We start from the raw sequence: 15316 nt of genomic DNA, 5'->3' as shown, positions 1-15316 counted from the left end.
GAGATTTGTCCGACATCGTACCGTGGGCGTCTCCTCTGTATTATTATACGGCACATCGCCCACCTAATTTCAAGGAGATGCAACGTACCGCGTGGGCTACACATCGTACAGAAGGAGGGAGTCTGCCCTGTCTCCCTTTGACTTCTGACACACACACACACACACCCGCGGCTGTGCGGGAAGTTGTGACGCCAGTCCCAACTTCCGCCTGACCTGGCAACAGCACACGCCCCCGCTAACGAGACGCTCTACATGCTCAGAGGCAAAAGTTGTCCACTGAGCATCATTTCAAACCTCGATAAACATAACCTCCATCCCGAGAAGGATGCAGCTAAGAATGCCGTAGCGCATGATAGTCAGCAGTTGCTGGTCCTGCACGTAGTCCTTCGCCGTAATCTCGAGCGAGTAGTTCACGTGCTTGGAGCAAATCACGATAACGTTGTAGGCCAGTACGATCGCCATGGCAGTACCAACGGGACTATAGAGGATGGTGGAGAGAGACGTGCAGGCACCCACTTGAGTACAGTGAGTCATGAGGTTTGGAATAACTGTGGCGCCGAGGTACTGGCGCTTGGAGACGGTGAGTGCACCACTTTGTGGGTGGCTGGTGGCTGCCGCCGCAGTCGATGGACGAAACGACCCACGCAGATTTGCCGCAACGCCGCCGAGAAGAACAGCACTGCGGCATCCCAGGTGATTCTGAGACAACAGAAGCGACCGCCTCGAGATCATCTTTGATGCCCTGGGTGCGTGCGGCGTTACAGAGAGTGGAATGGAGGGTGAGAGAGAGAGAGCGGAAGGGGCGTGGTGACAAAGTATCCCACGCAGCCTTCCAACAAAATGCGGCTAAGGTGAATGGTTTGAAATGAGCACAGAGAGAAAGAGAGAGGGGTTCCTTCGATTTGGGAACACCAAAGTGCACGAGTGTGTTTTGTGTTTGCGAGTGCGCACGAGGAAACTGCAGCGCGACGAGTAGGCAGAGAAGGAAAAAAGGAAGGATGATGTCAGTGAGTGAGGGCGGAGCTGTCGCAGCGTGACAGAGGGCATCTTGTACTCAGCCCTTTATGAGATTCGTTCAGGGGGAGGGGGCGTTTCGCACCCACATGGGCGACGTCCTCCTGGTCCTTGGTCGTCGCTGGGCTCCGTGCAGCGATGCAGGCACTTACGAGCTCGCTGGCTTCTGTCCCGTCGCAGGTCTGCCTTTGGAAAGTTGTGCGCGCGTCTTACACCATGACCCAAACGAAAAAAAAAAAGATCTCCAAGTGGCTCCCCGTACGTCACCACACAACAATTCGTGTGAGGCGGCGGCTGTTGCGGCCGCGATCGCCGTAGCCTCCTTTGAATCACACCACCAACAAACAGAGCGGTTTCAGGTTTTGCACTGTCTTCGGGATCGAAAAGCTCCACCCACAAAAAAGACCTTAATCTACTCGTCAGTCTCTTTTTTTTTTTATATACTTCGTACCTCTTCCTCGTTCGTCAAGCTTCTCCCCGAAATCATACAACAGTGTGTCGAGGTCGACGGGCCAGGGCAGCAAGACCGGTGAAGTGGGTGGATCTGTTGGACAAACAAAGGGAGCAAAGAATAACGACAACAAGCACAGAGAAACGCAGCCACTTTCGACGAACAAGAACAAACATACAACACAAATCAGAGAAAGGACAAGGAGCACAAGAACAGAGAGACATACAGACGCAGACAGGAAGAGAGGAAGAGAGCGCTGGGGAAGAGATGTAGACGTGGGGGGAGGAAACGACAAGACAAGAAGAAGCGAACAGAGCCCAAACAAATAAGCAAAAGACAGCGACAAGGGGGATCAAAAATGAGATCGGTCAACGACATAAGAGAGCGTAGGCGCGCAACCTTATTTGTGTTTGAGCACAGCTATATCCTCGCTTCGCTTCATTATGCTGCAGAAGTGCTGCCTGCTTAGGAGACGTGAAACACAAAGAAAACACATACTTGAAAAGTGCCTGGTGCTGAAGAAGATAGAAGCGAAAGAAAGCACCAAGGCTGAAGAACAGGAACATGTCAATAACGAGAGAGATCACACTCGGCTAACAGGAAAAAGAGCTGGCAAGACATGCACAAGTGCGGCCGAGGAAAATTGAAGGGTTTGTGGCTAGGCGGTGGTTTGGCCTGATTTGCACCCAAACACGGATAAACAATTTGGCGTTTGACACCTACTTGGGGTTATGAGCGTACATATATATATATAATGGCATCCGTTTAGGCAAGGAGAAACAAACGTGTGTGTGTGTCTGCACACAAGTCATCCGCCCCGCGGAGGGGACAGCAAGTGAGAGAGGGGAGGGGAGAGGGAAAAGAAGAAGTCAGACCCGAAGAGTCGAGGAGTTCCATCGATTAGCCAAAACATGCGATCTACGGTACATCGACCGTAACACCATACAGAGTGAAGTACAAATTGCTATCCCCGCGCTTGTCAAGATCATGCCGTAGTGAAATGTGTGCTGAAGATCTTTCGTTTTCTCTTCTTTACCCGCGCCGATCTTGTGCGGCCCGCACTCACATTCGCTCCGTCACACCACTCTTTCTCCCTCCTCTCTCTACTATCTCTGAATATTTTACTGCTGTTTGGCCTCCACTTCTTCGTTTTCGGCTTGTTTGTTTTGTGACGAGTATCTCGTCGACTACGTCGTTCGCCCTCTTTGGCTTGCGGTCTGGGACATACGCCTACGTTTCGGTGGCTACAATGCGGCGCTCGCTCGCTTCGCATTCTTTCATCCTCCTTTTTTTTCCGCGTAGGCGTGTCGTTTACCTGATGGCAGGGTACACCTCAGCCTGTTATCAGGGTCTAGTGACCCCCACTCAGTCTGAAGAGAAGCCATGCAGACCCCAATCTCGCTCTCCCTACCCCTGCCTATGCTGAACGACTTCTGGTGGTGACAGGGTCAGGTGCCTACAATGTGAGGGGGGAGGGTCAGAGCGATGCGCGGCTGAAGTCGGCGGTCAGGTGGTGGATAGCGTTGCGTTCGAGCGGCCTGAGAGAGTGAAGGCGCTTGTGCTATTCCTGTGATGAGCAAAGTTTCGACGTGACTCAAGCATGTGTCGCCCGGCCTTCGCTGTCTACTGTTATGGGGAGCTCGATCCACGCCGAGGGGTGCGCCTGATGGCGACCGGCATAGTGGGAGCGGCTGTGAGGGGAGACCTGCAGAGCGGGGTGGGTAGGGTTCGAGGCTGAGGCTGTTCCCAGATGGCGGAGTCGGCACATCGCGTGGTGCCACGCATCTACTGCTGCGTGGCACCACGCGATGGGTCTGCGACAGGCTGAGGCCTAGAATGGGGCCTAGTCCCTGCTGTATGGTCGAATAGGCTCATTGGAAGAAAAAAAAAAGGGTTGTCACTTGTCTACCTGTGACACCTCTAACTCCCTCACCGACGTTCGCTTCCTCCCTTTTTTTTCCGCGTTGTGAAAAATGCGCGTTCCTGTAGCGATTTGTTCCCCGTCTACTCACGTCAGGCGTTTTGTCTGCCCACCACCATTTTCGTATGATACCGCCGCTTGCCTGCCTTGGCCCTCTTTCACGTACCTCTCTTTCTCACCCTCTGTTCGACTGCCTTCTGCGCCGCCAAGAGCAGCCGGCCGAAGCAGAGATTCGCGCAGAGCGGAAAGGCAAGAAGAAGTGCAGAGATTGGCGGAGCGCAACGGCACCGTCCACGAGCCTCTTTTATCGCCACTCGTATTGTCCTTTTTTGTTCTCGCTTGTTTGGCACAGAGTGCTGCTCGTTTGAGCCGCTGATGTACGGCACAATTTCGTTGTGCGTCAGTCGGCGGTTTTGCCTCTGTGCGACTGTTGTTCTCTTCTGCGTTTGACTATAACACACCCGTTCATTCTTGAGAGGTCCACACCTACCCACCCATCCACACACACAGAGAAAAAGAAACGACGCGACGTACAGACGCGTACACACACCCACCCACACACACACACACACACAACCGTACAGGAAGGGAGAGAGTGAGACAGACGAGACCAGCAGAGCAACACCTACCCATCCACAGACGAGGAAACGGAGGGCGAAGCAAAAGGCCATCTCTATAGAAGGAAAAAATGAAGCGCGGCCACAAACACATAAAAAGGCAATGTTTGACAAGACGGAGTAAAAATGAGGAGGGTAGGATGGAGGGCGCGCAGAGAAGGAAAAGGAAGGAAAAGACGAAAAGAGTGACGACGCACCGGAGACAGAAAGGAGGCGGTTGGTGGCTCTTTGCTTCTTGGCTAAGCCGCGCACGCTGTGCCACACCGCCAGCGTTGCAAAGCGCGCAGACAAACAAACTGGAACAACAAAAAAGAGACCACGCTGGTGTGCCATTTTTATATTTTCTTTTGATATGCTTCTCTCATGTTTATTCTACCTTTTTTTTGCCACTTTGCCCACCGAAGCCGGTCATTACGAGGGGTCGTGGTGCGATTTTGTGTCTGTTCGTATAATAGACATCGCGATACAGGAGAAGTGAGCACTTGTGTATTCGTGGCGCCGCTCACTGTGTTCGTGTGCGCACCAGGGGAGGCGAGGTGAGACGGCCCTGGTGATGATAGTGATGGCAGTGAGAAGGTGAAAGGGAAGGGAAAAGGGAGAGAAAGAAGAATCGACGCACCTGTGCAAGCAGCAGAGTTACGCCAGCCTCTTTTCCCTCTCCGTGTTCGCACAACACACTGCTTTCTCGTGTTCTCCTCTTTGTCATTTTCACCCGCCTCACCACCACCTCTCCACCATTTCTCTCTCCTGAATCCCAGCTTTCGACTCGACTCCAACACATGGGGGTGCAACCTTGCGCCTGTACCTCTCCCGCCGTATGACTGGGGAGCAGGGCAAGCACTACACAAGAGCAATAACCAAAGCGCCCATACTCATGACCAGCAGGAGAGCCCGCACCTTTTTCCCCTCGACATGGACGCTCACAATCCACCAGAAACAACAAAGAAACACCAAACTAGCAAAAGGTGAAACATAATGCCCATGCAAAGCGGCTTGCTCGTCTTTCAATCGCCTTCCCGATTCACCTGCATTGTCTTTGACGCCACATTTTCTCTCTTCTTTCATCCTTTCCCTTCTCACAACTCCACCATCCTCGACGGTGGAACATGTTAGACCGCAACACAGCGAACAACAACACCCGAAAAAATGACCTCGAAGCAAGGCAAGGCATGTCAACGAGAGGAGTGGCAAAAAAAAAAGCGAGCGAACTCAAAATCCAAACAGCCGTCGAGATCAACACAAACAACTTAGCAAAAAAAAGAAAAGAGAAGCAAAAACACACACAGCATAACATACAAAGAGGAAAGACACAAAACACAAAACGAGAAAGTGCGAGAGAACGTAAAAAAAAAAAACGAGCGAAATAACTAATAATAATAAACAAAAGTGAATTAGCTACGATCACACACAAGCACACACACGCACAGATACGATCGGCAACATCGCTACATCCCAACAACTAAAGCAGCGGCAGCAGCAGAACACACACGCAAATACCCAGCCACACGCAGAGAGAACAACGACAAAAAGGAGAAAATGAAAACAAGAGCACACACACACACACTAATTACAAACAAAGGAAGGGAGGAGGGGGGGGGTGGAGAGAGTGCAAAGTGTAGAAGGTGGCTGTGAGGAAAACTGAAAAAGAAAGAAAGGCATTGATGGTAAAGGTGCTGGTAGTAGTAGTGATCATAGGGCAACAAAGGAAAACAAAGATGAAGGAGGAAATGGCTAAGCATTGCTGTTTTACATGGTTTCACAGAGATCGGTGTAGCGAGAGAGAGAGAGCGCGTTCTACGAATGTATTGCTTCTTTCAGTTTTCTAATTTTCTCTCGCCAAATGCTTCAAATGAGCCTTCCCTCCTGCCTCCTGATTCCTTTTTTTTTACTTTGTCGCCTTTCCTCCGTTGCCAAGTATCACAACAGAGAGAGAGAGAGAGGGGGATATCCTCGTTGTAAGATGAGGGTGATGGGGAGGGAGTGGGAAGGAGGCCTTAAGGAACAGGAGGAAAAAAGGAGAGAAGCGGAGAAAGATGCGGGAAAAGCTTAAGGAGAAAAAAAATGTGGTGAGCTAGTTTGTTGGAGCTTGGTTTACAGCGATTTTAAGAGGTGAGGTGTGGGTGACGGAAAATTCAGAAACAAACGAAAAAGAAACAAACACGAGAGTCGGTTGCCAGACTTTACACCCCTTCGCAACGCATGTTTTCGCTCCCCTCTCTGCTGGCGCAAACACTCATGCTTTGTCTTTCTCTCTCCTTTGCATTCCGCCTGCAGCCCTATCCCTGACGTTTAGCTCTCTCATAACCTTCACTTGCCCTCCCTTTTTATTTTTTTCTAAATTTCTTCGTGCAAAGCACTTGTTCTTTCCTCGTGTTGCTCGTGTGCAAGTTGGTTGTGGGTGGGTGGGGGGTGACTCATGGTCGTCTTTGCACCATGCACGCTTCCCTTGTGTTTTCGTGCGCGCGGTGCCCCGGACACCGTCCTCTCGTACACGATGAAGAACGTACACACACACATCTGCACACACGCACAGAAAACGCCAAGCAAACAAAATGAAGAAGAACCCATCGCGCTGAACATCGACCGCCGTCGCTACATGGGAGATGACGTAGAATAGCAACGGTGAGTGAAGACTCCAAGGGGAAAGGGGAAGGGGAAGGAAGGCGCTGGGCGAGAGAGATTCAGAAGACGCAGGGGTTGCAGGAGTGATTATCATGTTAGCTGCGGAGGCAACGCAATCGCCGAATTCAAGATGAAAGCACAAACACGCATACGAATAATAATGATGAAACAGCGATGAAAGGCTCGTGGGCAGCTATAAAAGACCCACAAGTAAAAATAGCGAAATCAAGGCGAAGAACGCACAGAGAAAAGATGGCTAAAATGAACACCGCCGCTTTCTTTTTGCTTTCTTTTTCGGAAGCGCACACGGACGTACACACCACCCACATACCCATGCACATGCACACCCACGCACGCTGCCACAAGCTACGAGCCATGGAAGAGAAAGAGAGAAAGAATGGCTGCTGACAACGCCTTGATTTTACTTCAGCGACCCCTTCTTTTTCCTTCGACGCTGCTCGTGACGTATACGCGTCTGTGTATGTGCGGGTGGTTGGCGCGGTCGGCAAAAAAACCTTCTAGGCCCACTCATTCGCACTGGTCCTTCGTTTTCACCTATTTTCCCCTTCTCTCCCGCTCCCTCCGCTTGTCCTTCCTACACTGGGAGGTGCGTGAGCGAGTTTGGTGGTTCGTAAGGTAGGAGACTTGTGAGAACGAAAAGAAAAGATGGAGGTCGTATTCCGTGCGGGTGGTGGATGGGCGCGCGGGCCCACAAGAGGCACCACGAGCCCATGCCCATCTCCCTTGACAAAAGAAAGGGTGGGGACGATTAAGAGTCTTTTTTTTCTGCCCCTTTTTTCGCTTGTGTGAGTGCCATTTTTTTTTTTGCCTTCCATTTCACCGATTCGTGCAAAGGCTGGGGGACGGCAAGAGAGAGGGAGGGAGGGAGGGAGGGGGGGGGGCAAACGCGATCACACACACACACAGAGGTGAAGCCAAACGTAGAAAAAAAAACTGAGGAGAATTGGAGAGCGTAGTGCGGAGGTCAATCCATCAGGAGAGAAAGGCGAGAAGCAAATGATCCGACCACACATATACCCACACGCACACCCATACCTGACCGACTCGCACCACACCACTGCTTCAGCGATAGGAGTCACAGTTATGGTTCGACTGAAAATTCTCCACGACACACCGCATTATCGTTTTCATAAAGAGAGTGGCCCTCTTTTTTTTGTTTTGTCTCACAAGTGCGACAGCGCAGGGGAGGAGGAGGAGGATGTGCGTGCGTGGATGTATCCGCGTGTTTACGTCGGCTTGCTCACAGGCACACACGATCCCAACGCCTACGGCAGACACTAAATCAAGCACCGACACACAGCAAAGAAGCCCAACACGATATTAGAGGAGACGCAAAAGGAAGAGAGGCGTTAAATGGCCAAGCGTCGAAGAGAGAACAACGACAGGGAGGACTACTCGGCATAGCGAGAGCAAAATCTCTCAGACGCGCACGTCCACAGAAATGAAAGAAGCACAAAGACACACCGGAAGATACATCGGGGGATAGGAGAGGCGTGGAGGGACAAAGAGAAAGGGGGAGAGGTGCGAATTCGTGAGAGGAGTCACCGAGCCGCCCCCTCCCCCCCTCATTCCACACCAAGAGGAGGAGGGACGCGCAGAAAGAAACCGGTGGGCTGGGAGACGAATGTAAAAAGATTCGCTGGAGCAAAGAGTCGAGGAAAGGTGATGATTAATATGCAGACGCCAGACTCCCCATGGAGTCCAAGTGCAGCGATGAGGAAGGAGGAGGGGGGGGGAGGTAAGCAAATCAAAGCAGCACCATCACCCACCGACATGCACGCACGAAGTTGAAAAAGCGAAGTGTGTGCGTGTGTGTGTGTGTGTGTGTGTGTGTGTTTGCCAAATGAGGTACACCAGGGGAAAGCGAGCAGAGTGAGACGGAGGGAGAGAGAGAGACGCAGAAAACCCACACATGAGAATACAGAAGTGTCCCGGCTAGCCTCGTGTGCGCACATGGGTACCAACCTTGTTGCTTCAGCGGCGATGGTAGTTGATACGGCCTTCGTTGTGATTGTGGTTATTCACGCTGTTGTTACCTGCTTCTCCCGCCTCGTCGCCCGGGGCGAGCACCAGCTTACGGCGAGAAAGCCGCTGCACAATGGGACGGCCGTAGGTGTAGGTGCGAATTGGCAGAATGTACTTCTCGATGTTGTCGACGAGCTTCACAAACTGGTCCACCTCGGACGCGTCCAGGACGCGCTGCACCACGTAATTAGCGTACTGGTCGCTCATCATGAGGCAGAGCATACTGGGCTGGCCGAGGCCCACCGAGACCGCCTCCTCAATGATGCCCATCGCTGCATCCTTCGCCTCGCGGTTCTTCTCCTTCACCTCTTTTACCGTGCCATCGGCGTTGTTCCTCGTCGGTGGCCACGTGCCCTCTTCCGCGCTCACTATCGCCGCTGTCTTTGTCGTTGACCGCTTGAAGGCAACTATCTCCACGTGGTCAGCCTTGGCGGGGAAGTCGGCACACATCATCTCCACAATTGCCATGCGGTTTTCAGGGCTCGAGCGGGCGTAAAGCTTTTCCATCACGTTCGAGGCAAACTTCTGCTTGCTCAAGTAAAAGAACTTGGGCTTCAGCGCCGCGTAGACGGACTCAATCTTGTTCTCATCCTTCACGTTCTGCAGAACATGCTGAATCACGTAGTTGCCGTACTGATCCTTCGCCAGCACGTCGACCGCCTTGAGTAGCTCGTTAAAGATGGTATCCTCTTGTTCGGGGCAGTGTTGCATGATACATTGAATCACCCGACAGCCGTACGCATGCGTCGCCAACTCCATCACTCGACCCGAGAAGGCAGAAATGATAAAGCCGCATTGCTGTGGAATGACCTCAACGCACTTCTGGATGACGTGGTTGCCGTTCTGGTCCTGGATGCACTTTGCCACGTTGTCTTTGAGCTCGGCGAGAATAATGTCCAGGCCAGCCGGCGGCATCACCTCGATGCACTTCTGAATCACCCGACATCCGTACGTCTGCATGGTGAGTTCTACCACGTGACCACACATCCGCTCCGCCGCAAATGTGAGCTGCGGCGTGTTGCCCTTGTCCAAGAGCTTCTGCAGAACGTAGTTACCAAAGATGTCCGTCACCAGCTCCAGCGGCGCCTCGAAGATCTCATGGAAAAGGATGTCCAGCGACTCGGGACTGGCCGAGTCCACGGCACTCTGGATGAAGCGGCTGCCCTCTTGGTCCTTAGCAAACTCCACAGCGTAGCCATTGAGGTCCTCCAGGCGCCACTGGGACGTCTTCTGCTCCGCCACGTCGTGACGAAACATGTGCAGCTTCTCCGAGCCAACGAAGCGGTGGCTGTTCGGACCACCGCCACCCTCCATGTTGCCCATACCCCCAGCGCTACGCCCGCCACGGTAGTTGCCGCGGCCAACACGCCGACCCCCACCGCCGGAGTTATTGTAACGACGATTGCCGCCCCGGCTGGGACCGCGACTCTGGAAGCCGCTGTCCGTCCCGGGCTGAGTGTACACCATGGCTGGGTCTAACTCACCCATGCCTTCCATGAGCTGGTAAGCATTGCTGTGGCCAGCGCCAAGCCCGTTGCTGCTGCTGCCCTGCGTGGCGTCGTAGTAGTTTGACCCGGCCTCCACTCCGGTGCTGTAGAGGCCAAAGGTGCTCATCGGCTCCTGAGTGTAGTACTGCTGCGAGGCGATGCTCTTCGCGGTAGGCCCGCCGCGGCCGTACGTGGCGCCTCCCGCCACCTCGCTCTCGTAGGTGCCACAGTTGTTGGAGGACGGCATGGGCAAGTGACCGTGTGCGTAGGCGCGGAGGGTGCTGGGAGTTGCCATTGCCAGCGGTGTTGGGGCGTACGCCGCAAAGAACTGCGTGCTGGGGCTCATCATGTTGCTCTCAGTGATGAGGCTGTGACCATACGGGTTGATGGCCTGCACCTCCTGCGTTTCGCAGAGATCTTTGGCGTCGAGGGCGAGGTTCTTACCACCCATCTTGCGCCCCAAGCCACCAGCAGCACCTGCCCGAGCAACAGTAGCGGATGGCATAGTACTCACCTCCTCCCACGGCGTCTCCATGTTGGTGAGTGTTTCCTGCACATCCAGAGAGGGCAGCGGCGCTGGCGCGCGCAGGTCGTGAGGTTGCTTGCTGTGGTACCAGTAGTAGTACTCATGTGAGCGACGCATCTCATCAGTGGGATCACGGTTGCTGTTGATGAACAGTTCGAAGTCCATCGGGGTGAAGCGCGAGGACGTAGGAGGATAAAAACCAGTGGGCTGTGGAGACTTCTGGTGTGCGGCTGGGACGGTGCTGTACCCGCCTGCCGCGGCTGCGCTTACCACTTCGTAGCCACAGCCACCACCGTGGCCATTAGGGTTCGTGTTGCCGATGGCGCCACCACGCGTAAAACGCTGTGCGCCTGCGGCGGCGTGGTGATTGTTCCAGTTCTGTTCTGAGTACATTTTGATCGTCTTGCTAATTTGGTGCCGAAGTGCTTGGTGGATCGGGAAGGTTAAAACAGGTGACAGGTACTCAACGACGAACTGGAGTTGAAAAGAAGCACTGCAGAACGGACCAGCAAGGGCGAACAAGGGAAGCAAAGAAGGAGGCACGTGCCAAACTTAGGAAAGGGACGAAGCGTCCGTATCTCTCGCTCTCTGTGAGCGTGTAGACGTGGTTGTGCGCAATTGTTCTCTACGCAGTTAAGAGAGTGTAAGCCTGCCTAGCTGTTTTGCGATTTGCCGATGTATGCGGTGTGCTGGATACTCTCAAGATTGGCTCGCTGAACAGCACACGCCCACACAGTCCTCAAAGCCCTCTTTGTTTCGCCTTTGCGTTCTCCGACAAAACAACGACAGAGCGAAAAGAAAAGGCCAAACAGCGCACTCCCGTAAAGGGCGGAGGGCGTCAAAAGGGAGAGAGGAGGAGGAGGAGGGAGGGGGGGGGGAGGGGGAGAGAAAAGGCAATGGGCGCGCGACGCAAAAATAAACCACCGCTCCCCAACAAGCAAAGAGAGGAGAAGAGAAGGGCACCGATTCTGTGTGCTGTTGTTTTTCTTTCCTTGTCTTCCCCTTTAAACGAAGAAGGAAAGGGGCAAAGAGAAGCGTGGCCCGTGCTGTAAGGAGTGTGTATGCACGTATTTCTGGCTATTCCTTTCTTTTTATCGTTGTTGTGCTCTTAGTAGAGTGGTAGCTGATGGGTGTTCGCAAGTGTGAGCCAATGATGCGTGTGCGTGGGGTGGGTGGGTAGGTTCAAAGAGGGACGAAAAAGATGAAGAGTCGGGGAGAGGGGAGGAGGGGCGATGTCCCACGGAGGCAGCATCACGACTTCGAGGTGTGTGTGCGCGTGTGTGGCAGTGGCCGCCAAACCTTGAGCCTCTCCTGCATACAGTAATTTGGTGTCTGTGCGCTCTCGACATCGAAGCGGTGGTGGTGGCGCCGCCGGCCTCAATGTAAAAACGAAAAGCGGAACGCATACTGGTGATGGTTGGGAGGAGGACCTTGGCACTCAAAGTGAAGGAAAAAGAAGACCCATGATGCCAACGGCGGCCAGTACGTTCACGAAAGGTACGACACAGGTGGCGAACATTGAAGGATGGAGGTGACACTTTCGAGTTGAAAAAGAAAAAAACCTCACCTCACCCGTCTCGTGCAGGTATGCCGACTTGTATGTGTGTGTATGTGTGTGTCGGAGTCGTCGTTTCACCCGCTCCTCCTTATAGCTGTGCTCATTGTACGACAAGCATGCACACCCAAGCACCTGTACAGATCTCTCTCTCTTCACACACACGCACCGCCCACTTGCCCATCGACGCCCCAGTCCTTCACACTGCCACTATACTGAGAAACAGGGGTAAGAGGCCCAAGAGGAAAGCGAGAGAGGGGGAAAGGGAGGAAAAAAAAAGCAACTCTGACGTACTCGACCAGCCAAGAGGCACACTAACGCTCGCTCCCTGCTACGTTTCTACCTTTGAGTGCCGTGGTGTGAGCATTGCCGGGGTACGTCGACCTGAGCGTGCGCACCTTCTCACACACACTCACAGTCACGCACTCCTGTTCGCACAAGAGGAAGGTAGGGGAAAAAAAGCGAGTAAATTGACACGGGCGATGGTGGTGGTTAACGTAGATGGTCCCCCCCCGCACCGGACGGTGGAGCCGAGGACGCTGCTGAGGGTCCAGGCTCGACCAAACCGTCAGGAACGCTTCCTCTGCAGAAGTGGGTAGACGAGAGTAGCCGTGGGCACCTCCACTTGTCCTCCGATGTCTACGTCTCTCACCTCCTCGTAGGACCGCTCCGTTCAAGCAGCCCGAATCGGCTTAGTATTAGTGGCGAGCAAAGTCCTTGGTGACACCTTGATACGCTGGCGCCACGCCTGGTAGCTCACTTCCCATGCTCCCCCAAAAGTTATTTGCGTCGGCCATACGACGGCTGCGGTTAGCCCCACGAACGCACACAACCGTTAGAGCCGTGAGCACGGCAAGGAACAGCACACCGAAGATCGAAGCAAGAACAACGGCAGCGACATAACCCGAAGACATCTTGCTGCCATCGCCATCAATGGCGCCCTGAGCTTCAGGGAAGCTCCCCGTGGGTATCTCCATGTTAAAGCCGGCGACGGAGCCGGAGTTCAGCACCAGGTTGCCCACGTAGCGCAGTGGCGACATCATCTGCATCATGCACACCTGCACCTCCACAAACACCGGGTAGCTCCCGGCCGGCGTGCCGTCGGCGACGGTGAGGGTGGCGGTGACGTCGGTCTCGCTGACGGCGGTGGGTGCGAGGCGGATGGCGCTGCGCTGCGCCTTCGTGACGCCGACGGAGAAGTGCTGGTAGAGGGCGTCGCGGTGGTTGAAGTTCGTGCCTTTGATGGTGAGCGTCGCACCGCTGATGCACGCCGCACTGCTCGTCGCGCACTCGCCGCTGGCACCGGTGACCGCGGGCAGCGGCGGGTTCACTGCGATGGAGCTGAGCGACGTGGAGCCGAGCAGCAGCGCGTCACTGGTGGTGTCCTTCACAAGGAAGCGGTACATGCCCATGACGCCATTGACGGCGATGATGGTGCAGGAGAGCTTGGTGGCGGCGACGGAGAGCGCGGCGCAGGTGACCGGGGAGGGGTTTCCGGGTACGGCGTCGGCCTCGGTGTTGTAGAAGACCACGCTGTAGCTCTTTGCCGGGTCGAAGGTGCCACTGATAGTCCAAGTCTCACCAGTGGAGGGCCAGCTGCTGGACTCCCCGGTCACCTTGTGCGGGCTCGACGGAGTCGTGCTGGTCCAGGTCGGCATACCCTGTGTTTCCCAGAGGGCACCGAGCAGCACGCTGCCGGCCTCCACCTGCGTGCCGTCGCCAAGCACAAGCGTTGCGGGGTACAGACCGGCTATCGCTGACGACGCCATTGCGACGGTGCAGGAGACGGTAGTGGCCGTGGCGGCGAATTTGTCAGTGCACGTGATCTTCTGCTGTTCAGCGTCAGTGGAGCCGATGCGGAGGGCTGTGACGGTGGCAAGGTCGGTACCTTCAAACTTCAGCGCCGAGTTGATGCACCACCCATCACTGTTGACAGTGCAGGTGGCGCCGGTGACGGCTGGTGCCGCATACGCAGCTGGATTGACGACGGCGAGCGAAAGGCATAGAGCCCACACCACGGCATACGTGGTACAGCTGTGTACACGAGGAGACCGCAAAGTCCCACTCTTCTTCCCTCGTGGGGAGTGGCGTTGGGGCTCAGTGCCTGACATTGTAGCTTGACGTACGCTGTATCGCTGAAGGGACGAGTGAGCGAGGGGCGCGCACTTACTGATGAGAGAAGCGGATGGCTGTCGATTTTTTTTTTTCGTTTTGCTGACTGGGCCAGTCCCTCTTCTGCGTTACCAGAAGAAACCCTTAGCAGGACCGAATTGAGCTGAACAAGAAAAGAAAATGCTGCTTCTCGCCTTGTTCTCGCGCAGCACCAAAAAGAGACCTCCAAACAAATGAGGTGAAGTGTGACGGCCGCTGCTCCAGGCGTGAACACGAAAGGGGTGAAAAGAATGCTGTACGAGGGGAGTTGTGAGGGGATGCGGCGAGACGAGCGGTATGACGGGGAGCTGGGGTGTATTACAAGAGGGCAAAACAGTTCAACATACACACCCACACCCACCCGGAACAAGAAGAAATAAACGAGGTATCTCAGCGTGGCTAGCTCAGCGAAAACAAGTGTGCAACGGCACACACCCACACCTACACGTAGTCTTCACGTAAAGAGAGGGAGAGAGAAAAGCGAGGCAGTTAGGTGAGACTGACGTATAAAGGGGTGCAAAAGATGCTTATGAAGTTACTGCACACGAAGCGTAGAACGGCTGAAGGCGTATTAAAGGCGCAAGAAAAATAAAAGGAGCGCCCTATCAAAGAATAAGGAAACGTGAGAGGGACGTCAACGGAAGGAAAGCACTCGAGCAGCTAAAAGCGAGGCTGCCGTGCACCAGCGAGGCAATGACTTGATCCTCGATTGGATAACTCTCTGAACTCTGTCAGTGACGAAAAAAAAATGAGTGCTAGGCTAGAGTCGAGGCGGACTACTCCTTCTGCTTCCTTCCTTTTGTTCCTCTCCAGCCTACTAGTTGTTGCGCGTGCTCTTCGCTCTTTTCGCCGCCTGTGCCGATCAAGGACGGAGGCGTGGGTACGGGCGTGGGGGGTTATTGATCGGTGAAAACCGCTCACCTGCC

The 15316-nt window shown here is 54.3% G+C and overlaps 3 protein-coding genes across 3 annotated transcripts; all 3 read right to left on the bottom strand.

Moving 5' to 3' along the window:
* Window positions 1-288: 288 nt before the first annotated feature.
* On the bottom strand, window positions 289-732 carry LBRM_33_1370 (conserved hypothetical protein; the record flags this gene model as incomplete). Its single annotated transcript, XM_001567855.1, has 1 exon — window positions 289-732. The coding sequence occupies one exon, from the start codon at window positions 730-732 to the stop codon at window positions 289-291; it is 444 nt and encodes a 147-aa protein (XP_001567905.1).
* Window positions 733-8620: 7888 nt separating this feature from the next.
* Window positions 8621-11077, bottom strand: PUF6 (putative pumilio protein 6; the record flags this gene model as incomplete). The annotated part of the gene is made up of 1 exon (XM_001567854.1): window positions 8621-11077. The coding sequence occupies one exon, from the start codon at window positions 11075-11077 to the stop codon at window positions 8621-8623; it is 2457 nt and encodes an 818-aa protein (XP_001567904.1).
* A 1860-nt stretch (window positions 11078-12937) lies between these two features.
* On the bottom strand, window positions 12938-14350 carry LBRM_33_1350 (conserved hypothetical protein; the record flags this gene model as incomplete). Its single annotated transcript, XM_001567853.2, has 1 exon — window positions 12938-14350. One exon carries the CDS (start codon window positions 14348-14350, stop codon window positions 12938-12940), a length of 1413 nt encoding a protein of 470 aa, XP_001567903.2.
* Between the last annotated feature and the right edge of the window lie 966 nt (window positions 14351-15316).

Source organism: Leishmania braziliensis, chromosome 33, assembly GCF_000002845.2.
Source record: "Leishmania braziliensis MHOM/BR/75/M2904 complete genome, chromosome 33".
Classification (NCBI taxonomy): domain Eukaryota; phylum Euglenozoa; class Kinetoplastea; order Trypanosomatida; family Trypanosomatidae; genus Leishmania; species Leishmania braziliensis.
The sequence above is the reverse complement of the archived record's forward strand: the minus strand, read 5'-3'. Positions and strand labels throughout refer to the sequence as shown.